The 25,611-nt window shown below is 47.6% G+C and overlaps 1 protein-coding gene across 2 annotated transcripts in view; it reads right to left on the bottom strand.

The window, feature by feature from the left end:
- The window catches only part of TRMT61A (tRNA methyltransferase 61A), a 46,485-nt gene that overhangs the window by 10,737 nt on the left and 10,137 nt on the right, over positions 1-25,611 (bottom strand). Inside the window, exons 1-3 of one of the 2 annotated variants that reach the window (XM_044271648.1) lie at positions 21,854-21,948; positions 15,264-15,609; positions 7,075-7,341 (exon numbers count right to left, since the gene is read on the bottom strand). In XM_044271648.1, the coding sequence (XP_044127583.1) occupies positions 7,075-7,341; positions 15,264-15,594 (598 nt within the window). In that variant the 5' untranslated portion in view covers positions 15,595-15,609; positions 21,854-21,948. Of the gene's footprint in view, positions 1-7,074; positions 7,342-15,263; positions 15,610-21,853; positions 21,949-25,611 lie in introns of those variants that run through there. The other variant, XM_044271649.1, reaches the window with a different exon arrangement.

Genomic DNA, 25,611 nt, shown 5'->3' with positions numbered 1-25,611 from the left:
GCACTGCAATATGGAATTTCAGTAGACGGGTAGCAGAAATAATCATGCAGCCTTAGGCTAAAGTGTCTCCGTTTTGGTGTTTTTTGGGGTTGTATAAACGCCATGAAATTAAAATGGCATTCTTTAAACTGCAGCATCTGCAGGGTGTTTTTATAATTTCCCATTGGCTAGGATGTAACATCTGGCTGCAGTGGCCTCTATAAAAAAAAATAAAAAATAATAATAATCATAATAGTGAAACTATCCTAAGGCCTAAATTTAGTTCGGCGTTTTGCACATTGCTAAAAAATAAAATAAAATAAAAATATTTTCAAAACAAATGTGTGGATGGTGGGTTTATTTTTTTCCAGGCTTTTTTACCCTATGGTGAAGGAGGTGAAAAAAAACCACCATTGCTTTAACGTGCTGTGTTAAAAACACGTCATAATAAAAAAGGTACCAATTAGAAAAAAAATATGTCACAAGCCCAAAAAACATTTGTGTGCAATATTAATTTCCCATAGACTTTTAGAGAATATCTGGAGCAGTTTTTTTTTTTTTGCACCAAAAATTGCACCCTTAGACAATCTCTCTAGTCATCGGTGCTCATGCGGCACATACTTTATGACACAGCATTATAGATGGCAGCTCCTGCAGTGATCTCACCGGGATGGGGGAGGCCAGGCACGGCTCAAGCACTTGCTGACATAAGGATTGCAGACACTTCTTTTTTTTTTTGCCATTCGCAACACAGCTAATTAACGAGATTAACAAGGAATTAATTTGGCGCATTCTGCAGCTCTAGAGTTTAACAAGGGGGTAGCTGCGCCCCAGGAGGTGACTCCGCTGGAGAAAATAATGACAAATTTTCAACGCCGCTTCAAGCATGACCTAGCTGGTGATTTACAGAGGACGGGGCTTTAGGGTGAACTGTGCCCCAAACTGCAACAATGGGAAACCTTAAAACAGGAGACGTCAGCAGGATCAATCCTATTGCACCGGATCTATTGCCCTGTCGGGTTGATGCTGCTCATTATAATGATATCTGTCTTGTGAAATTGGTTGTGGGGTTCTCAAGGGGGAGGGGGGGGGGGGGGGGAGAGGACTTATTATTTATGCAAATGAGGGCTTCAGTGCATCAAGGGGCGGGCTGGTGCACCTTAGCTTCCCAGTGCTGGCCACACTCCACAGCAGCCCATTCAGTGGACTCTCACTGGTCCCCCACTGATCAGATTGTTATCCCCTATCCTCTGTATAGGGCAGTAGTCGACAACCTGCGGCCCTCCAGCTGTTGCAAAACTAAAATACTCAGCATGCCCAGACAGCCTACGGCAGGGCATGGTGGGAGTTGTAGTTTTACAACAGCTGGGAGGTTGGGCATCCCTGCCATACACCAATGTGTAATTAGAACCCCACCCCATGGGTACCGATGTAAAACAAAATGCGCCTTCCATACCTTACCAAGATGGCAGCTGTGTACTCTACAGTAAGAGCAGGCGCAGGCTGTCCGTCACTTCCCTGAATCCAATGCTTTCAGCGCCTGTGCAGGTGAGTTATTTCTGAAATGTAGGCAGAAAGTGGACAACCCCCTTAAGACAGGGGATTGCTTTATAAAACCAACGAGTTTGGGACTGAAACAGAATCTCACAAGCTCAAAGGGCGAGACAAATGTCTGCGGCCATGTTAAAGGACAATGGGTTAACGGGATAAGAGGGTAAAGCGGAGCGGCATATGCCGGTGACGTAATGATCCTGCTAAAACGCTTAATCCCCGGCACTGACACAAACTGCAGAGAAATGACTTCACAGGCTATGGGACATTGAATTTAATGACATAATTTATGCCTCTGCAGACATCTGATATTTTATAGAAGACCTGGAGAATTCCCATAAAACAATCATCAGCCACCTTCATAATTCTGAAGCCTTCAGAGCTGAACTCTCCAAGCATTCATTGCTTCAATTCCAGGAATTCCTATAAGGGTCTTCTTTACCGCAGACAGTGTACGGTAATCTGACGTCTCTAGCAACTCAGCTGAGATAGCCCGTTGACTGTTTCCAATGACAAGCAGCAGAATTTTGAATGCAGCTCTGGCGAATATTACAGGTAATAACTCAGGATCGGCACTGGCCGGATCAGTTTGAACAAGTGCTTCTATGTCTATGGGGAATTAAAGGGATACTCGCTCGCTATGATAGCTTTATGATCAGCCTATCATCGGAAAGTAATATATCTTTTTAATTCTTGAGATGTGCTCAAGTGGCGGACCCCCCCCCGCCTCCTGGTGAGAAGACGACCCCTGGAATATCCACCAATCCTGAGAATAAAGCGGTCGCAGTGCGGATTTAACCCATCTAACCCTTTACCGTTCTCCCTGCACAGCGCCGCCCTGATCACCTGGCAGCGCAGCGACCTTCAATAAAGGGAAAAACTGTGAAGGGGATATCGTCCTGAATCGGCGGTGCCTTCAGTCTCGTGACTGGCGAGGGGTTCCCAAGGGTCGGATACCTACCGGTCATAAAGCAATGGCCTATCCTAGTGACACATAAGATGGGAGTACCCCTTTAAAAGATTACAACACGATGGATCAGCAGCTGAGCACCCCTTACTATAAACTGGACAAACCCTTGAAATCTGCGCCATACAAGCCACTTCCTATAGCAGAAGATGTCAAATTCCAGCAAGTTGTGCTGGGATCCGATGTAAATGAGAAAGGTCACATTATAATAAGGAAAAACGCAGTGCACACCGCAGCGCCAGTCTCCGGCTGGCCCCCCCATCTTGGCTCAGAGCACTATAATCAGGTGAACTCCTAATAACGAGGTGCAGAATGCTGCAGAACAAGGGTTTGTAAGAAATGGCGTAACCTCCCCGCTCCGCAGACCACACATCCATCCAGCATTAGACTAAACAGGGTTTGCAAAGCTGACCAGCTGCTCCCTCCACGTCACCGAGCCCTGCATGTGGGCGAGGGGTGGGGGCTGCCATTACAAATGACAGAGCCGCGAGTCAGAAATCACATAAGGGCTCAAGCACACGAACATATTTTCTTTCCTTGTCCGTTCTGATTTTTTGCAGACCGTATATGGAACCATTAATTATAATGTGTCCGCAACAAAAAAACACGGAAGTTACTCCGTGTGCATTGCGTTTTTTTCGTATGTCTGTATTTCCGTTCCGCAAAAAAATAGAATATGTCCTATTATTGTCCACATTACGGACAAGGATAGTACTGTTTTATTTATTAGGGGCCAGCTGTTCCAATCCGCAAAATACGAAATGCACACGGACGCGAGCCGTATTTTTTGCGGAAAGCAAAATACATAGTCGTGTACATGAGGCCTAAAAAAAGGGAAAAAATAATAAAATCACAAGAGCGACATGATAAAAACACAGTAACCTCTTATGTGCTGCATGCAAGCTGTTCCTTGAGACCTCCATGCATGTAGCATTGCACGGCGCCTAACTGAATGGGATCCCCCCCAGTACTGCTCATCCAGAGCCCTGTGGCTCATGAACAGATAACTAAATTGACAGTAGGAGAGAAGAAGGGAAATGAAAGCTCTACAGAAGAGGACCTAAACCTTCGGCACGCCACCTGTTGTGAAACTACAACTCCCAGAATGCGCACTTGCTCAGTTGTTCTTGGAACTCCCATAGAAGTGAACTCAGCCCGTTGGGAGTTGAAGTTCAATAACAGCTGGGAGGTCCAGAAGTAGCTGACCCCCTGCTCTATAGCAACGTTCCCCAACCTGTGGCAGCTATTGCAAAACTACAACTCCCGTCATGCTCAGATGTTCTAAAAATTCCCATAGAAGTGACTGGATCATGCTGGGAGCTGCAGTTTAACGATAGAGTGCTGGAGGTTGATTACCCCCCCAGCTCTAAAGCAATGTGCCACAACCTATGGCTCATCAGCTGTTGCAAGACTACAACTCCAGTCATGCTCGGGTGTCCTAGAAATTCCCATAGAAGTGACTAGAGCATGCTGGGAGCTGTAGTTTAACAATGACCAGAGTGCAGGAAGTTTCTGACAACTACAACAACTCCAATTATGCCCGATGGGAGCTGTAGTTTTGCAACAGCTAGAGAGGCACAGGTTGGAGATCGCTGCTCTATAGCCTATGCCAGATTCCTGAATGCCGGGATAGGCAGCGATATTTGTTGGGGCGGTTCACAACTGCAGCGGAAGCGACCATTGACGCCATTTAGGGCGTCACAAAGCTTTCCCAGATACGGACAGTTTTCATTCATTTCACAGGGGGAAACGCTCTAAATTCTGAGTGTTCCTTGAATACAGCCAGGTACGTGACTTATTTATAAAGCGCCAGACGCCGTCTGCCTCTCTGCGCGATTAGCATGTCATGTACGTACAGGTAAAACATTGCTGCAGGGGAAAGCAATCCTGCGGAGAACCAAGAAGGGCGCAGGACGTGCAGGACAGACCTAGAAGGAGAAGACGCTGCGCAATGTGCAGAAACGCAGCCCGTCCATGGTGAGCAGAATACAGCCGCCATACTGCACATCCCCAGTAATAGTCCAAATCCCTGCAGCATAATCTGGTTTTTCTTCATAAGAACCACTTCCAGCCCGGCTAAAATCAGCTTTTATATCCAGCAGACGGCATCCATTAGGGGAAAACATTTCATTACGGACTCACCAGAATCAATACAGATTAATTTCGGGCAGATACAGCAAGAAAAATAAGGCCGATGAGGTTTAAACTGGTTTTTAAAAGGGGCTGTCTCATCTGAGACACTGGTGGCACAGCACTAGGATATGCCACCAATGTCAGATAGGTGCAGGTCCCACCTCTGGGATTCACTCCCATCTTTAGAACGGGACCTCTGAAGTGAGTGGAGAGCAGCTGCACATGCGCGGGCACCCTCCATTCATTTCAATGGGAGCTCCGAAAATAGCCGAATGCTGGCTTGACTATTTCCGGAAGCCTCATAGAAGTGAATGGAGCAGTGGTTGCGCTTGCGCAGTGCAGTCTCCGTTCATTTGTATGGGAATTCCGGAAATATCCAAGTGCGCTCGCTCGGCTATTTTCGGAATGCCCATAGAAATGAATAGGGAGAGCACACCGCGCATGCGCAGTGCGCTCTCCTTCACTGTTGGTGACCCATTCTGGAGAGGTGGGACATTGGTGGCATATCCTAGCAATATGGCACCAATGTCTCAAATGAGACAACCCCTTTAAAGGGGTATTTTGGCAAGAACAAGTCCCCTGGGTAGGGAATACCGTTAGCTCAGTGGGATCCAACCAATGGGACCCCTGTTAATGACAACAATGCGGCTCCCTCTTTGAATGGAATGGTGGTCGAGCATGCGCGCGGCTCCTTCCAAACAATGGGACTCCTAGAGATAACAGACTGTACTTGGCTATCTTTGGCAGTCCCATAGTTGTTGAATGGAGCAGCAGTATGCACGCTCTACCATTATTTCATTCACATGGGGTACCCCCCTCCTCGTGATTGATGGGGGTCCCCTGCCTAGTGGATAGGGGGGTGAGCTCTTGTTGCCAGAATTGCCCTTTGAATAAAATAATCTGAAGATCCTGTTTCAGCAAATAGAGATTATTCTGTGTATTTCTGTATCAATTCCGTGTGGTGTTCAAGATCTCCGCTTGCTGTCACTCATCTAACTGCAGTTAAAAAACAGGTGATAGACACACAGGGGCGTGGCTCATTGCAAGACACTGCTCTGATAACTGGACTGCGAGCGGCTGGAAGGTTCCTACTGGACGACAGCAAGCAGAGCTCTTGAAATAGACACAGAAAGTATACGGGAAAATATTTAGCCGAAACTGGAATATCCCTTTAACCAAGGATAAATGCAGAGCTAAAGCGCTTTATAAAGCATCAGCCTATTTATACCCACCTATTTTCAGGGTATAATTACCAGAAAGCAGAATATAAATGTGCTGGGAGGTGTATTAGAGGACTAGGAAATCCATGATCCTGTGCACGCTGAGGGCCACGCATGAAAGCTAGGGCCATGATCAGCAGCAGCGAGGTACAGTCAGAGGAAATACCCAAGAGGACCCCTCCCCTGACATGTCTGCAATAGTAACTACTTGCATTCCCCATGTAATAACAATTCTGGAGCATCTGTTCTTAGGACTCTTTGCCTGCACCATTCCTCTATCATTCCTACTAGAATTGCCAGCAGTCTAGAGTCCAGCTGAGTGTTACCAGTTGGGGTGGAGGGTCTCCCTGCACAGTCTGACGCTATCCAGTCAGTGCTGCCGCTGTCGGACTGTGTAGGGGAACACCCCCCAACTGGTAACACCCAGCTGGACTCTAGACTGCTGGTAATTCTAGTAGGAATTGTAGAGGAATAGCACAACATAGAGTCATAAGAATAGAAACTCCAGGGTTGTTATTACATGGGGGATGCATGCAAGGAGAGGCGACGTACGTTGCATCCCTTCCATGTCACATCAGTAACACACATGCACAATATATTAAAGGGGTATTCTGGTTAGATTGAGTTATCCCCCATCAGCAGTAGGAGCTCCACGGATCACAAGAAGGGGGGGTCCCCATACCCTCTGCATCCCCCTTAAATGAATGGAGAGGCCAGTCGCATGGACGCTCCATTAATTTCTATGGGAGTCCCGATGATAGCCAAGTACGGCACCCGGCTATCTCCGGAATTCCCATAGAAATCAAAGGAGCGGCTGCGCACATGTCCGATGGGCTGCTTTGTTCATTTCAGGGGGGTACGGGGGCCCCCGTTCTCGTGAGCTTTGGGGGTCCAAGCGGTAGGACCCTCACCAATCTAATGTCCTTTGCATAGGGGGGATCACTTAATCTAAGTGGAATATTACTTGGGGGCCAGAAATTCGACAACTCTCCACTGTGAGTGAGTAAAGAGTCCCATCTGCCTTACTGTTCTATTTTCTATAGGAGTTGCATAGGATCTCAATGTTGGTGGTACTACAAGTCTCAGGAATACAAGATGTTGTGGGGTTTTTTTTGTCTGTGGATTTGTGGCAGAATCCACATCAGAATATCTTGCAATATCTAGACAACCACATTTCTCCTTTTGGAAGAGGCCCCCCCTTTAAGAGCAGAACATAAGCTTTACCTTCAGTCTTCAATGCATCCTTGGCGTGACCAATGGCCTCCCAGGGTGAGGGTATGTCCAGAAAGACGGCATCCGCCACGTGGGACACCCCGAATCCATTCTTACATACGTCCTGGTTCTTCACAGTGACCAGATGATCTACTTTATGTTGCTTGAACTCTTCCATCGCTTTCTCCGCTCTCTGCTGGTGGAACTCCACTGTATACAGATGTCCTGTGGGGGCCACCGTCCGTATGATCGCGTGGGAAAGGGAACCGCTGCCCGTACCTAAAAACAAAACAAAGAGGAGGTGAAACTGGGACCCTGGAAATAAGGCAAAAATAATAATAAAAGTTGCCCCCTCCTGCAATTTTCTAATATGGTTTGTATTTCAAGAGCTCTGCTTGCTGTTGGTGAATGGAACCATTCAGATTTTTACAGGAAACCCTCAATTTTTAGTCCAGCTTAGGGTCCGTTCACGTTAGAGATATACTATGGGAGGATCTGATGAAAGGCCATAACATATCACTGTAGAGGTATACAATGGCAGTGTATACTGTACTGCTCTCTGCGCATGTGCCAGGGAGAGGAGGAGCACCTCTGGCCCCGCCCACAGCGGAAGCGACATCCTGTCCATAGCCCAGGTCGGAAACCTGGTAAACGATGTAACATTGGTGGAAACTGAAAAGGAGCGGCTGTATTCCTGGATAATCACATCGCCTCCCCCTGCCAAGCCGGGAGGAGCAAGGGTGCACAGAGCGGATTGGGTCCGCCCTCAGTGCACTTAATTGCTCATTTGCATATGGATTAAAAATGCCTTTTCTCCAAAATTAAGCAATGGATCGCTAAGTGAAAGGCATCATTACGTTCAGCTGAGCTTCTCCCACAAGGTATTGTGTCTGCTTTCAGCCTCATGCACACAACCGTATGTATTTTGCAGTATGCAAACTGCGGATCCGCAAAATACGGATACCCTTTTTTGCGGACCCATTGAATTCAATGGGTCTGCATTTTGCAGCTGAGTATAGAACATGTGCTATCGTTTTGTGGAACGGACATACGGATGCGGAAAGCACATGGATCATCCGTGGTCTTTCCGTATCCGTAGGGCCGTTACGCAAAAAGATGTCTGCAAGATGCGGACGACAGACCCATGGAATAAAAAAAAAATAATAAATAAAAAAAATAATAATGCAGATGACACGTGGCCAACATCCGTATTTTGCAGATCCGCCATATGCGCCCGCAAAACCGGACACGGTCGAGTGCATTGACTTATTTCCTGCTGACAGACAGTACAGGAAAAGAGACCTGAAAAGAACCTGTACAGAGGAGGGATCCACTATTCTGACATTCATCAAACACCAAGCCAGAGCCTTTCCTTTCCATCATCAGCACCGCACAGTTTGGGATCGCAACGGTTAAAAATTATACAGTTTCCGTCAAAGCACAAACGTCCGCGCTATGTCTAGGGAAAAATTGCCTTTATAAAGGAGAGACGTGATGTCTGAGGCTGCTGCCGGATTTATTACGTGCCGCTGCATCAATTTTTAAAAGGGCAAAGCAGATCAGATTGCGCTCGTCAGACGCCATGAAATACAACATAAAACACGTACAAAACGTCACTCAAAAAATAAGTTTAACTGTTTATATTCCTGCCCCCTCTCCTGACACGCCCGTTTTGGTAATGGTTTGCATTGCCCATGTAATAATTATTCTGAAGCATCTATTCTTAGGACTTTATTTTGTACCAATCCTCTATTATTCCTGCTAGAAGTTTTGAATTAATTGCTACCAGTTTGCCATGAAGGTCCAGAAGGGTGTTACCAGTCGAGGTGGTGTCCTTGCACAGTCTGACACTGGCAGCACTGATTGGATAGTGTCAGATTGTGCAAGGACTCACCCCCAGCGGGTAACACCTATCTGGACCTTCACTGCAAACTGCTAGCAATTCATTCATAAACTTCTAGTAGGAATAATACAGAAATGGCACAAAATAGAGTCATAAGAACAGATGGTCCAGAATCCTTATTACATGGGGAATGCAAGTAGTCGCTAAAAGTCAGGGGGAGGGGACGGGCCCTCTTTAAATAGCCTTCACCTCTTATATACATACTAAAGCCACAGAAAGGTTTGTAAGAATAAAAGTATCTTTTTTTAAAAAAAAGAGCGCCACTGTGGTTTACAGGCTCTGTCTGGTATTGCAGCTCAGCCCTGTGCTGCAATACCAGACACAGCCCATAGTCAAGCGTGGCGCTGTTTCTGGAAAAAGCCAGATGCTTTAATCCAGTCTCAACCCCGTATTAAGGGAAAGAACCAACATGTTTTACTGTATGCCATTAAAAATTAAGCAATTTTGCAAACAATTTTTAAATTGTTCCGTTTTGAGTCTACATGCTATGCACACCTATGGGTCTCCATGGTTACAAGCAAAGGCTTTGTGGTTTGATCCACCATCTACAATCCCATCTGTCCCTTCTTCATAGTGACCTACATTTAGTAGGAGAGCTGGAGGTCAATATGACAGAAGGATCTGACTACACAGGGTTTATTTGTAGTCTGGTACCATGGCGACACATAGAACTGTGTCAGATTCGTAGACACAAAATTATTGTAAATTAATACTGTTTGCAGAGTTACTTTATTCATTTATTCTTTCTTTATTTTAGATGCATTGGAACAAGAAGAAATATTTCAACCAGTTGCAAAGGTGGACCTTCCCTTTAAAGGGGTTGACTCATCATGGACAATGGGGGCATATCGCTGGGATATGCCCCCATTGTCTTATAGCTGCGGGGCCCCGCACCTATATAGAGAACGGAGCCCCGCAAGTGAAGGAGGGCGCACTGCGCATGTGTAGCCACCCTACATTCATTTTCTATGGGACCGGCGAAAATAGCCGAGCTGGCATATGGGAGACAATATATATTAAAAAATTCTGTCTGTTTGTTCCTTATGCACGGCCAAACACCTGGACCGATCTGCACCACATTTGGCACATAGGTACATCAGGTGTCCGGGAAGGTTTTCATAGATATTCTTGAGACATTCCCTAAAAATGTATTAGCCAATAGGAGCTCACAGCTTCACTCATATCCTGACTGCCATACACAGTCACATGACCCTTAGCCAATAGAAGCTCGCATGCCCTCCCGTCTTGACATACACAGTTACACCAGGTTTCCATAACAACTCATTGGCATTTTTCTTCACTGTTATAGGTTACTGTTAAGGGGAGGGGGCAGGATGCTGTGGAGCTCACGGTTAAGGGGAGGGGGCAGGATGCCGTGGAGATCGCGGTTAAGGGGAGGGGGCAGGATGCCGTGGAGCTCACGGTTAAGGGGAGGGGGCAGGATGCCGTGGAGATCGCGGTTAAGGGGAGGGGGCAGGATGCTGTGGAGATCGCGGTTAAGGGGAGGGGGCAGGATGCTGTGGAGATCGCGGTTAAGGGGAGGGGGCAGGATGCCGTGGAGCTCACTGTTAAGGGGATGGGGCAGGATGCCGTGGAGCTCACGGTTAAGGGGATGGGGCAGGATGCCGTGGAGATCGCGGTTAAGGGGAGGGGGCAGGATGCTGTGGAGGTTACTGTGAGGGGATGGGGCACTGTGGAAGTCACTATTAAGGGGGAGGGCCATTGTGGTCCCTGTGAAGGGGCAGGATGCTGTGGAGGTCACTGTTAAGGGGGATACTGTGGATATCTCTTAACCACACACACAAACATTGAATGAAAGTCAAAATATACCCGTGCAAAGCCTGGTCATCCTGCTAGTAACAAATAAATATACAGCACGTCCTCTATTCATCAGGTGGGGGGGGATTATTTATAGATTTGGGGTAGGTTTTGGCAAGAACAGGAATCTGATAAATCAAAGCAGATGTGATCCATGGAATTTAACACCATGGCTGAAACTAAAAGGCGCTTCAGTGTGTGGAGGAGAGCGTCTGCTGTCTCCCATCCATGCTCCAGCTCTCGTCACGTTCTCTTTGTCTCTTGTTTTGAGAACAATGTGCGAGTGACACGAGGCGCTGCGTACTGTGCGCCGAGCAAGGCGTCCTCCAATACCACCTACGAGCCCGCTGGTGCAAGGTTAGGGTAACTGAATGTAAAGATCATGTCTCCCTGGATTATTAGTTTATTTCACAGAATTTCTTAATTAAAGGCTATGTACACCTTTGGGAGTAATTTTATTTTTTATTTTTTTTATTATTGCATTGTACCCATTTTGAGCTTAAAAAAATAAAATAAAAAAATATATGCTTTTAAATTGGTCTCTATAAAAAATATGGAGCCCTGAGTTCCTCTAGTAGCAGGATCGAAATTTTGTTCTCTTCCGTCAGGCTCCTTATCTCCGACATTAGAAGCACTCATTATAGCTCAGTTCTTATCTTACTTATAAGAATGTGGCTTAAAAAGTGTTTATGACCTCTCAGTAAATTATTATTAGATGACAGTCACACAGCTAGACAAAATTAACCCTTTGAGACAAAACGGCTCAATATTTTATTTTATTTTTTTAAATGTGTTTTAGCCCAAAATAAGTAAAAAGCAATCATGAAAAAATTGGCTTTGAAGGTGTACACAGCCTTTAAACTCTTGCCAATATTGCAAGTGATCATTAATGATTTGTGTAAATAGTTTATTGCTTGTTTTATATTTAAGACATTTAGTAAAATAAATAATCCAAGGGGGGGGGGGGGGGGGGGGGGAGGCATGATTTTCACTTGATCCCACTGTTCCAAATCCCTTCCAGTCCAGCACCACTGATCCAATGCCCCCCCCCCCCCCCCCCCACCGACGCTGCAGCGGTGCCGTACCAGCCGTCACCACTGCAGCCATGAAGAACGGAGAAGCAGCACTAGAACATTTGGAATTATTATTCGAATACCTGAGCTGCCTTTCATTTAAAAAAAATAAAATTATAAATCACTTTAAAAAGGGGTAGAACATCACTTTCAGGAAAGGCAGATTTCAGGAAGAGTAAGGTTTATGACGGCCAGCTGGGAACATTAAGAGCATCTGTCAGCAGTTTTTTACCTATGACACTGGCTGACCTGCTACATGTGCGCTTGGCAGCTGAAGGCATCTGTGTTGGTCCCATGTTCATATGTGCCCGCATGGCTGAGAAAAATGATGTTTTAATATATGCAAATGAGCCTCTAGGAGCAACGGGGGCGTTACCGTTACACCTAGAGGCTCTGCTCTCTCTGACACTGCCTGGCCCTGTCTATCAAAGTACAGAGTTACACAAACATGCTCCAGAATTGTTATTTTATGGGAAATACACGTATTTACTAAACCAGGCATGTCTGGAGTCATTGTATAATAAAAATAGCTGCTTGCTGTCAGTTAACAGGACCTTGTTTAAATCCAGAGGCTTAAAACTGACACAGACCCAATATTTCTAACAGCTGAGGGTTTGCTACCACAGTATCCCAGTTTAAATAAAAGCCTATGATCTTTGACTTAATGATAAAAAATGCCTAAAGTCAAGATTTTGCAAATTTTGGGAAAAGAAAATCTCAGGTTGAGCCGCATTTTTGAGAAATCATGCCAGAAGCCATGACACTTAACTCTGGGTGCTACAGGGCGACCTTGGCCGCGGCCAATGCTTGCCTTGTAGCCGCAGCCTAAGGGCTCATGCACACGACCGTTGCGGATCCGCAATACACGGGCACCGTTCCGTTGTCATTCTGCATCACGGATGCGGACCCATTCATTTCAATGGGTCCGCAAATCCAGAGATGCGGAACGGGAGCACGAAACGGAACACTACCGAAGCGCTGCTTTCTGGGGTTCCGTTCCGTGCCTCCACACCACAAAAAGATAGAACATGCTCTTTTTGGGGAACGGAGGGATCGCGGACAAGTGAATGGGTCTGCGATCCCCATGCTCCTGACCCACAGAAGGTGCCCGTGCATTGCGGACCGCAATTTGCGGTTCACAGCACGGGACACCAACGGTCGTGTGCATAAGCCCTAAAGCATAGGCTCCAGGCTGATGCATTGTAACAACCCGGACAGGACAGAGATTGGGGCAGCTGATGTGTTTAGGTCACAGGGGCTTGCCTAACGCTGGATACAACTGTAGCAAAGCCCCAGCTGTGAGCAGCATCTGCACTGGTTTACAGTAAGGGTCTTTGAAGACTAAAGACTTATCAGACAACTCCTACTGGAACTAAAATACCTGCCAATGGTGGTTGTAACTGTTGTGCAAACTATTGTAACAGACGATACCAGTGTAACCTAGGGTACCAAAGCGTTCAATACTGGTTCTTAAAGCAACAGTACAACATCTTTCCATTTGCTGCGATCTATTGTCCTCTGCCATCAGGCACGTAGACCGGATGACTGGAGAACAGGATTCTGTGACTCTCCACATACGCCATTCTTACTTGGAGGGCATACAGGAATTTTCCACTTACTCAAGGGCACGTGGCACTGATAGAACCTACACGAGCAGTACAGATATGACTTCATATAACCGCTAATCAGTGCCAGCTGTTTCCCACCAGCAGCTGAGGGGTTAATCCGGGGATCCGAAGCCCGCTGCCGGCTCCCCGAATAAAATGCTCCTGTGCTGCCGCTGAGATACCATCTGTGGCCTCGAGCGGAGAGCAGATCACGTGTCCGGACTAAGCTCTCTGAACAGCGGCTTAGAGTGAGGTTTGCATCCTGCGGCCCATTATCAAGATGAAGTCCGTGAAGGTGAAGAATGGCGCTGACACGGCGGAACACGTCAGGGGGCTGTAAATTCATAAATTAATGGCATACCCTGAACGTGCTTAATTAATGATGATCCTGGGGTCCTCCTCTGTCCCCCAGAACATTATATTTAAAAAAAAACAACACACTAATCCCCTGTCTGTGGGACCACCGCTGCTCCCTTCATGCCAGACCGTGGACAGGCGAGTGGGCATTTTATGTTCAGGGGCACATGGGATGATGCCAGGGGTCGTCAGCTCCAAGGCTGGAAACCCCTTTAGGACCTCATGCACACGATAGTGTCCGACTTGCAATCCGCAAAATAAGGATGCGGCCTGTGTGCATACCACCCTTTTTGTGGACCTATTGACTTCAATGGGTTCGCAGTCCACACTTTTTTTGGCGGAATGGACACACGGGTGCAGAAAGCACATGGAAGTCAAAGGGTCTACAACTAAATGTACACGGACCACATCCGTATTTTGTGGCTCTGAGATTTTCAGGCCATGAAATGGAAATAGCCGTGTGCAGGAGGCTTTAAGGAGTTGTCCAAGACAGACCATTAATATTTGATCAGCGGCAATCCAACACATGGCACGCTTTCCCCCTGACACCCTCGATCAGCCGTTTCAGATTAGTTCCAGTTTAGTGGATGCTGGCAGCTCTGTGGTTACCAGCTTTGTCCGCTACACAATGGATGGAGTTGTGCAATTCTGATGCCGGAGCCACTCAACAGCTGATCGGCAAAGGGGTGCGGGGTTTCCCCGAGGACAGGCCTTCAATATAAAAATCGTGGAAACCCCCTTTAAGGAGAACCTGGCACCTCTCCTGACATGCATGTTCTACTGAATACTTGTCTCCCCCATTAATTAACAATTCTGAAGCATCTTTTCCCAAGAATGTTACATTGTGCCCGTCCTCTGTTATTCCTCCTGGGAAAAGAGCATGAAATAGTGACCATTCTCTTTGTCAAAAGGGGCGTGTCCTGGCACAGTCTAAAACAATCGGTACCGACTGGACAGGGACACGCCTCCAACTGGTAACATCAACCTATTCATACATTTCTAGGAGAAATTAGGTTATTTTATGGTGGGATAAAAGGGTTTCCTAAAACAGAGACGTCAGGAGAGCGGGCAGATCCCATTTGTACGGTGTCCCATCAGCTCAGGCTCATGCGGTACCTTTCTACTGCAGCTCGTGCCTGAAGGGGGAATGTAAAGCCCTTTTGTCATTGTCCCTCTGTACCCGCAGCTCAAATGTTTAGATTCTAGGGTGATAACATGACATCACACGACCGTATCAAGCAATCTGTCCATAGTTAGATTCCACCATCTGATGTCATGTACAAACAGGTCCTGATGCAGAAGTGACTGTGCACGTATGGGCACCACTAGTGGCATCAACGTGACTTATGGAAACCTACGAGTTGCTGGTTCAATCACAATTCAGAATGTATCATTTTCGTAAATGTCACAATATGAAAAAAAATAAAAGACAAATGTTCTTACCTGACTCACAGACCACTGATCCCGGCTTCAGCTCCAGCATCATGGTGATCATAGAAATATCAGTAGAATAGAGGATCTGAGTGCGGTGAGGAAGGTTCATGGTCCATAGCTCCGGGGTTGGATACAGGATATATACCCAGCCTCCTTTGCTGCAGGTCACCTTGGAGCCGTAACGTTTCCCTATCAGGTCGGTGGAATGTCTGATGACTCCATATTTCGTTTGGGTCTGGCCCCCCTGTTGGATTGTCACTGGAAACATGGATTCGTGACCCAAAAACACAATAGCCGTGTCTCCATCTTGAATCAGTTCCTTGTACTCCGCAAAACTCATGCCGATTGCTGGACCCTAAAAACATATTTGAATAGAAAAACAGGTAATGAGCAAAAATTCCAAAGTAACATTTTCCGCTCTTTGAAGTTTTGATGAAAGAGCTACCTTTTCATGTTTACAGCTTTTAGGCAGACCTATGCGTCTCCACGACTACAAACAAACTACCTTCCATTTGTCCTTTCTTGTAGGATAGCAAAAAGAGTGGACAGAGGGATTGGTGTAACGCATGACTGCTAGGTCAGACTACACACAGGGCATGTTTGTAGTCTGTAACCATGGAGACGCATAGAAGCTATGCACAAAATACATATGCTGTATTTTTTTGCCCTATTAGGCCTCCTGCACACGACCGTTGTGTGCACCCGTGGCCGTTGTGCCGTTTTCAGTTTTTTTTCGCGGACCCATTGACTTTCAATGGGTCCGTGGAAAAATCGGAAAATGCACCGTTTTGCAGCCGAGGCTGTGATCCGTGTATCCTGTCCGTCAAAAAAATATGACCTGTCCTATTTTTTTGACGGACAACGGTTCACGGACCCATTCAAGTCAATGGGTCCGTGAAAGAACACGGATGCACACAAGATTGGCATCCGTGTCCGTGATCCGTGGCCGTAGGTTGCTTTCATACAGACGGATCCGAAGATCCGTCTGCATAAAAGCTTTTTCTGATCTAAGTTTTCACTTCGTGAAAACTCATTTCCGACAGTATATTCTAACACAGAAGCGTTCCCATGGTGATGGGGACGCTTCTAGTTAGAATACACTGCAAACTTTGTACAAGACTGCCCCCTGCTGCCTGGCAGCACCCGATCTCTTACAGGGGGATATGATAGCACAATTAACCCCTTCAGGTGCGGCACCTAAAGGGGTTAATTGTACTATCATATTCCCCTGTAAGAGATCAGGGCTGCCAGGCAGCAGGGGGCAGCCCCCCCCCCCCCCTCCCCAGTTTGAATATCGTTGGTGGCACAGTGTGCGCCCACCATCGCCCCCCCCTCCCTCCCTCTATTGTAATAAATCGTTGGTGGCACAGTGTGCCCCCACCATCGCCCCCCCCCTCCCTCTATTGTATTAAATCGTTGGTGGCACAGTGTGCCAACCACCATCGGCCCCCCTCCCTCCCTCTATTGTATTAAATCGTTGGTGGCACAGTGTGCCAACCACCATCGCCCCCCCCTCCCTCTATAGCAGTAACATTGGTGGCAGTGTGCGGTCTCCCATTCCCCCCCCCCCCCCATCATTGGTGGCAGCGGAGTTCCGATCGGAGTCCCAGTTTAATCGCTGGGGCTCCGATCAGTAACCATGGCAACCAGGAAGCTACTGCAGCCCTGGTTGCCATGGTTACTTAGCAATAGTACAACAGTAGAAGATTCATACTTACCTGCTTGCTGCTGCGATGTCTGTGAACGGCCGGGAGCTCCTCCTACTGGTAAGTGACAGTTCTTTAGCAATGCGCCGCACAGACCTTTCACTTACCAGTAGGAGGAGCTCCCGGCCGGACACAGACATCGCAGCAGCAAGCAGGTAAGTATGAATCTTCTACTGTTGTACTATTGCTAAGTAACCATGGCAACCAGGGCTGCAGTAGCGTCCTGGTTGCCATGGTTACCGATCGGAGCCCCAGCGATTAAACTGGGACTCCGATCGGAACTCCGCTGCCACCAATGATGGGGGGGGGGGGGGGGGGGGGGAATGGGAGACCGCACACTGCCACCAATGTTACTGCTATAGAGGGAGGGGGGGGGGCGATGGTGGTTGGCACACTGTGCCACCAACGATTTAATACAATAGAGGGAGGGGGGGCGATGGTGGGGGCACACTGTGCCACCAACGATTTATTACAATAGAGGGAGGGAGGGGGGGCGATGGTGGGCGCACACTGTGCCACCAACGATTTAATACAATAGAGGGAGGGGGGGCGATGGTGGGGGCACACTGTGCCACCAACGATTTATTACATTAGAGGGAGGAAGGGGGGGCCCGATGGGGGGCGCACACTGTGCCACCAACGATATTCAAACTGGGGAGGGGGGGGCTGCCCCCTGCTGCCTGGCAGCCCTGATCTCTTACAGGGGAATATGATAGTACAATTAACCCCTTTAGGTGCCGCACCTGAAGGGGTTAATTGTGCTATCATATCCCCCTGTAAGAGATCGGGTGCTGCCAGGCAGCAGGGGGCAGTCTTGTACAAAGTTTGTAGTGTATTCTAACCTGAAGCGTCCCCATCACCATGGGAACGCCTCTGTGTTAGAATATACTGTCGGATCTGAGGTTCACGAAGTAGCTCATATCCGACAGTATATTCTAACAGAGGCGTTCCCATGGTGATGGGGACGCTTCAAGTTAAAATATACCATCGGATTGGAGAAAACTCCAATCCGATGGTATAAAAGAACTCCAGACTTTACATTGAAAGTCAATGGGGACGGATCCGTTTGAAATTGCACCATATTGTGTCAACATCAAACGGATCCGTCCCCATTGACTTGCATTGTAATTCAGGACGGATCCGTTTGGCTCCGCACGGCCAGGCGGACACCAAAACGACTTTTTTTTCATGTCCGTGGATCCTCCAAAAATCAAGGAAGACCCACGGACGAAAAAACGGTCACGGATCACGGACCCCGTTTTTGCGGACCGTGAAAAAAAACTGTCGTGTGCAGGAGGCCTAAGACAAATGCTGATCTGAGGTCTGAATTGAGGTTTTATTAAGGTCCCATTCACACGACTGTATAAACGGGTACGCATCCATCCGCAAAAAAGATAGAACATGTCCTATTCTTGTCCGCAATTGTGGACAAGAGTAGGCATTTTCTATTATTGTGGCGGCTGTGCGGAACGCACACGGGCCGGTATCAGTGTTTTGCAGATCTGCAATTTGCGGACCGCAAAACACCACGGTTGTGAGAAAGCACCCTAACACTGGGGGTCTGATCTGAGGTCCGATTAACATTAGGGGTCTGTCTTATGGGGCAAAAAATACAGGGGGGTGCAACTGGCCCAATGAGGATATAGCAAGTCCAATGCATAAAAGTCAAAAAAGTGGGCAGCACTCCATAATATAAAAAAAGTACAAAAATCTTTATTTACCCAAAGAGGACATGCGACGTTTCGGCTCTATGCTGGAGCCTTTCTCAAGCATAGAGCCGAAACGTTGCAAAAGTAGTGGGACTTCATACCGGGACAAAAGGCAATTTGGCGAGTCACCATCAACCTTGACCGGGGGTCAGCAACCTCAGGCACTGAAGCTGTTGTAAAATGACAACTCCCAGCATGCCCACATTGGCACGCAGTAATGCCGGACTACATTGATGGGAGCATGATGCAGCAGTGCGTCACGCGAGTCCACGGATTGGCTGCAATGGTCACACGACAGCTGCTTGTAAACAAAGACTGGGGAACCACCTGGGCGTCTGTGCTGGATCGGGGGGGATATTGAAGAACCGAGTAGTTTTGGGGGAGGGGATGTCATTTTCAAATTTTCTGCGATGCGGAGATATCCCCTTTAATACTACTCCCCAATGTAAGAACTCAGAAACTCCCACAGGAGTGAAGGGACCATGCAATGGTCTCCTCAATTTGGCAGAATGTTGTACCGTGGCTTTCATAGCAGGTTGGGAGTTGTAGCTTTGCCACAACTGAGCAGCTACACATACGTCCTATGTCAGGGATGCTCAACCTGCGGCTCTCCAGCTGTTGTAAAACTACAACTCCCACCATGCTCGGCTGTAGGCTGATCGCTGTAGGCTGATCGCTGTAGGCTGTCTGGGGATGCTGGGAGTTGTAGTTTTTCAACAGATGGAGGGCCGCAGGTTGGGCATCCCTGTTCTATGTGATTCTCAATGAAGACTGAATCGTCTTCTCTACAGAAATAACCATCATTCAAAAGGGCTGCAAACAATTCATCTTCCCGTCTAGCTGCCGCCCATTAGTGAGAGCTATAAGGAGGAGAGGACAGTTGCCGCAAGCACTTGCTTCCCCTATTATGTATCACACACCAACAGATAACAGACCTCTGCACCCTAGAGGTCACCATTCGTACCCCCTGCAGATTTCTCTACTTGTCACCATCACTCAAATAGAACATCTAATGATTGACATCACTTTATGAACTGGATATCCGGCATCCTTTATCCACAAAAGGCATATAGACAGGCAGGCGGCACCTAGACCTAGGCTTGTCTTTAGCCTACGCCAAATTTATTAAGAGGACGCATGACATCTTGATGAATTTAGTACAGTGTTAACGGGGTTCGCCAGGATTTAACAATTGATGATCTCTAACCCTTGATGAGGCCATCAATGTCAGATTGGTGGGGTCTGACACCCCGCACCTCCACAGAGCAGCTGTTCTGAAGTAGCTCTGACGCTCCAAACACATCAATGGCAGCAGTGCTGCAGTAAACCAGCTCTGTCCACTACACCATTTAAGAGGTTGTCCTGGCTTTTTAATATTGATGACCTATCCTTAGGATAGGTTATCAATATCAGATCGGCTGGCACCCCCGCCGATTAGCTTTATGGGGAGACGTCGCGCGCAGAGTGCACGTGCTGCCTCCCTCGTCTCTTCCTGCCCGCTGCTGAGGATAGGTCATCAATATTCAAAAGCCCGGACAACCTCTTTAACAAAGCTCAGTAGATTCCAGCATCAGAGCTACTCCAAAACAACTGATCGGCGTGGGTTATTAAGTGTCGGCCGCCCGCCAATTAGATATTGACAGCCTATCCTAGCCATAGGCCATCAACTGTTAAAGGAGTTTTCCCATCTCAGACACTGATGGCATATCCCTAGGACATGCCATCAATGTCAGGGTTCCATCTCTGGGACCTGCTCCTATCTCCAGAATGGGACCCCCAAAGTGAAGGAGGCCACAACACACAAGCAAAAACGTGTTCTCCATTCAAGGATATGGGCGTTCTGCAAATAGCTGAGTGGGCGCACCAGGCTGTTTTTGGAAGTCCCATAATGATGAATGGACAGCGCACTGCAAAAAAGTGCGTCCATTGACCACTATGGGACTGCCAGAAATAGCCAAACCAGGACTCTGCTATTTTCAGAACGCCCTTTGCAGTGAACAGTGGTTAGTGCCCATGCAGCCTGTACCGGAGGTAGGACCCACACCTATCGGACACTGATGGCATATCCTAGATATAGCCATCAATGTCTGAGATGGGCCAACCCCTTTCAATTCCTGGAGAACCCCTTTAAGGCTGGGTCTACATGGCGACTTTGAGCATGAGACATGGCACGTAGCCAAAGATTGCAGAGTAGCGCTCATCTCAATGGCTGAAATTGAATGGGGTCCACAGTTTGCCGCTACCACAGTTGCCAGGGATCCTGCAGGTTTTGATTTTTTGCAACTATCATGTCAACTTGTGGGTCACAACATGAACCCCAATCACATTCATTCATAGCGCTGCTGGCAGCTCTCCGATCTTTAGTCATGTGTCACGGCAACATTCGCCATGTAGCTCCATCCTAAAGGGATTATTTGACCTTTTGAAAAAATAAAAACTGCGGCAAGTGCTATATTAAAAAATATATATATAAAACAGTCCACCATTTCAGTGGACATGTGGTCCCCCAAGTCTTTATTATTCCAGCAGGCAGCACATGACCACTGCAGCCAATCTCAGCAGTCACACTGCTCTGCGATGGGAGCCATGATGGCAGCAGTACGGCAGGTGACCATGGATTGGCCGCAATGGTCACATGATGGCTGATTGTAAAGAAAGACCTGAGGAACCAACCGTGTGTCATTTTGTTGGGTGTCAATGAAGAAGTTAGTCGTTTGTGTTCCCCCCCCCTAACAAATACGCCCTTTAGTACTACTCCCCCAACTATAATGGCCTGACTTGGTTGTTTTGAAGAAGACCATGTTGCGAATAAGACAAAGTATGTCACTCCTACAAAATAAAAACCATCAGGTCAAAAGTTACATAAACTACATGGGAAGATTCTGCTGGAGGAGGATTACTCCCATCAGCTCAGTCTTGACTGAATGAATCCCCATCCTGTTCAAGTTCAGTCCCTAAAACGTGAACAATGTCACAAGAAGCAGCATAATAATAATGGAAATAGCGGGAAAAGCAGCATCTGCAGGTTATAAACAGGGAGGAGTAGAATATGTGAAAAGAATACGCTGCAATGAATGGGCACGTCTATGCAGCGCCCCAATAACGGGTGAGCCAAAGTGCTGCTTGCAGGTAGAGGTGTAAGAGAAGCAATCTCCCTATAGACAGCGACAGTCCAATGATTTACCTGCAAGACAGCACCGTAATGTAAGCGCCACGGATGGTGACCAGCGCCGCAGCTGTAGCTTCTGTCTCCCTGTCACCCACGTGGGCGCCGCTTCCGGGTCGCGTGTTGATGACGTAAGCAGCTTCATTGCCTGCGAAGACGCGGCCAGACTATAGTACTTGTGTGTATGTGTGTGTGTAAGGATGGCAATGAGAGTGAACGGCTCATGTGACAGACAATGGCTCTCCAAACTGTACGCTCCCTAAGCCAGACTTCACCAGTCGCCCATGATTATTACTGGTAATAATGGCCATGGCTACCAATCAGATTGCTTCTTTTATTTCGCCAACTTGACTGGTTGCAATGAAAGCGGGATTCCGATTGGCCAGACAACCACTGCCCTTTTTGAATGCATTCATTTTCTACTGTGAGGTTCACACACTATATAAAAAAGGAGCAAAAAGGAAACTCAAGCAGTTGCTCAATGTAACCAGTCACAGCATATTCCATTTTCATAGACTGCAAAGAAAAATTGGGGGTCAGTCAGCACATCCAGTGCACAGGTGCGCGTTGCTGAAAGCACAAAGGCAAAAAAATACACAATGCGACAGCACTCCGCAAACCAAATAAAGTACAATAATGCCAACATAATAGAAAGTATTCTGGTGCAAATGCTACGCTAATAAATTTGAGATGCTTGGCAAATCATTTTGTACAAAATTATTTGGGCCCGTCTGCCAAACGTCAAGGTAATCTCTGTAAGACGGGAACCTAACACTAAATACCACATCAACTGGTGCCATACTGGCCTCCATTACATTCAGGTTCCACTATGCATGCTGAGCCCACATTATATTCAGGGGATGCAGGCTCCTCATGCATGCCGAACCCACCCTATATGATACCTCTTTGGTGCCAGCCTCCATTTTGTTCTAGGAATGCAGGTTCCACTAGCATGCTGAGCCCACTCTGTATTCCACCTTACCTGGTGCCAAATGGCCTCCAATTCATACAGGGAGAGTAGGCCACAGCTTTATAGCTATACTAATGAAAATCAGCCTATAGGGCAGACGGGTATTTAGTGATCAAGGGAGAAAAGACAAGAAATGAATCGCATATCCAGCTGCTGTGCTTTGATCTCATCCCTGCTACTACCGCAGGAGACAGCACTAAATAGCGCATGTGTACCGCCTCCTATGCTACATGGTGAATGAGGCATTAGTGTACATTTTGATCAAAAGGCATAAGCCCACTCACCACGCCAAGGTTGCCTCTATGAGTGGGTCCTAACCCAACATTGGCGCAGCGCTGCACGGCGACCGCCATCCCTGGCCGGCGGCAGGACCCAGCAGCCAAACTGCTCCCCTGCTGGCTGACCATGCCATACCTAGCACTGGGTCCCACCAACCAGAAAACCAGCGCAGTGGCCCCCGTGCAGCACCGCACCATGTGAACAGTTGTCAAAGCTCACCTCATCTGAAGCTCACAGGAACTCCAACTGAGAGCATGAGAAGGCTGATTTAACCCCTACTACTGAATACTAGGCCAATTAAAATCACCTGGCGTATGGAAGGAGCGCTGATCCAGGGACAGAATTTCTATACAAGTGACAAAGGGAGAAAAGACAAGAAATAAGGCTAGGTCTACACGACGACATTTGTCGCGCGACAGATAGGGCGCAACAGTTGTCGCGCAACATTTTGTTGCACTAATGTCGCGCGACAATTTTTATAATGGCAGTCTATGGTGTCGCACTGCAACATGCGACATGTTGCGACTGCGACGCGACAGTCGCAGAAGAATGGATTTTCTGCGACTGTCGCGTCGCAGTCGCAGCATGTCGCATGTTGCAGTGCGACACCATAGACTGCCATTATAAAAATTGTCGCGCGACATTGGTGCAACAAAATGTCGTCGTGTAGACCTAGCCTAAGGCTACGTCTACACGACAGTTTGTTGCACCAATGTCGCACAACAATTTTTATAACGGCAGTCTATGGTGTCACGCTGCAACACAACAGTCACAGAAAATCAATTTGCGATGGATTTTTCTGCAACTGTTGAGTCACAGTATGTTGCAGTGCAACAACATAGACTGCCATTCTAAAAGGTGTTGTGTGGGCCTATCTGCCGCGCAACTTATTGCCATCATGTAACCATAGCCTAAACCACACATCCACTTCTATGCTTTGATCTCATCTCTCTGCTACTGCTGCAGGAGCCAGCACTAAATAGCACATACGCCAGGTGATTTTAATTGGCCTAGTATCCATTAGTAGGGGTTAAATCAGCCTCTCATGCTCTCAGTTGGAGTTCCTGTGAGCTTCAGAGTAGGTGAGCTTTGACAACTGTTCACATGGTGCGGTGCTGCACGGGGGCCACTGTGCTGGTTTTCTGCTGGCTGGTTGGTGGGGCCCAGTGCTAGGTATGGCATGGTCAGGCAGCAGGGGTGCTGTTTGGCTGCTGGGTCCTGCTGCCAGCTGGGATGGTGCCACAGCGGCGGTGGGTGCTGTGCTTTTCTGGTTTTCCAGTTTTAATTCCTCCTCACTTTAAGACTCCCCTAAACGCACTCACTCAGACTCCAGACAAGAGCCCTAAACGCACTCACTCAGACTCCAGACAAGAGCCCTAAACGCACTCACTCAGACTCCAGACAAGAGCCCTAAACGCACTCACTCAGACTCCAGACAAGAGCCCTAAACGCACTCACTCAGACTCCAGACAAGAGCCCTAAACGCACTCACTCAGACTCCAGACCCCTAAACTCAGTGAGACCCCAATCAAGAGCCATAAACTCAGTCTTATCACACCCCAGACAAGACGCCAAAATTCATTCACATCCCAGACAAGACGCCAAAATTCATTCACATCCCAGACAAGACGCCAAAATTCATTCACATCCCAGACAAGACGCCAAAATTCATTCACATCCCAGACAAGACGCCAAAATTCATTCACATCCCAGACAAGACGCCAAAATTCATTCACACCCCAGACAAGACGCTTAAACACATTCAGACCCCTAAACCCACTCATACCCTAGACCAGACCCCTAAACTCATTCAGACCCCGGATCAAACACCTACACTCAGGAAGACCCAAGACCAGACCCCTAAACTCATTCAGACCCCCATCCCAGACCTCCACTGATCACATGAATAGGTACTCTGTACCCCTTGGAGCCCCCAAAATGAACAGGGCAGCAGGTCGAGCATGCCAACTGACTATTTATCTCTGAGAGTTCTGGAAATAGCTGAGTGTTGTACAAGTGGTAGGACCCCCACCGATCTAATAGGTGTCCCCTATCCTGTGGATAGGGAATAGTCTAATGACCGGAATACCCCCTTAAGTCTTATGCAACCTTTAGAATTTTCACTATTAAACTGCCTGACATTAGCGATGTGCTACTGTCAGCTGCACCTAACGCTGCTATTCTTGTGATTATTCATGCCCCCGTTACTGCAGAATTCTTGGGCCTCTTTCACACAGGTGAGAATTCCACGTGGGTGCAATGCATGAGGTGAACGCATTGCACCCGGGCCCATTCATTTCAATGGGGCTGTGCAGATGAGCGGTGATTTTCACACATCACTTGTGCGTTGCGTGAAAATCGTAGCATGCTCTATTTGTTTTTCACGCAACGCAGGCCCCATAGAAGTGAATGGGGCTGCGTGAAAATCGCAAGCATCCGCAAGAAAGTGTGGATGCGGTGCGATTTTCACGCTTGCTAGGACCTGATCTTTATTATTTTTCCCTTATAACATGATTATAAGGGAAAA

This window comes from Bufo gargarizans, chromosome 11 (genome assembly GCF_014858855.1).
Source record: "Bufo gargarizans isolate SCDJY-AF-19 chromosome 11, ASM1485885v1, whole genome shotgun sequence".
In the NCBI taxonomy this organism is placed as follows: domain Eukaryota; kingdom Metazoa; phylum Chordata; class Amphibia; order Anura; family Bufonidae; genus Bufo; species Bufo gargarizans.
This window is presented reverse-complemented; position numbering and strand designations above follow the sequence as displayed.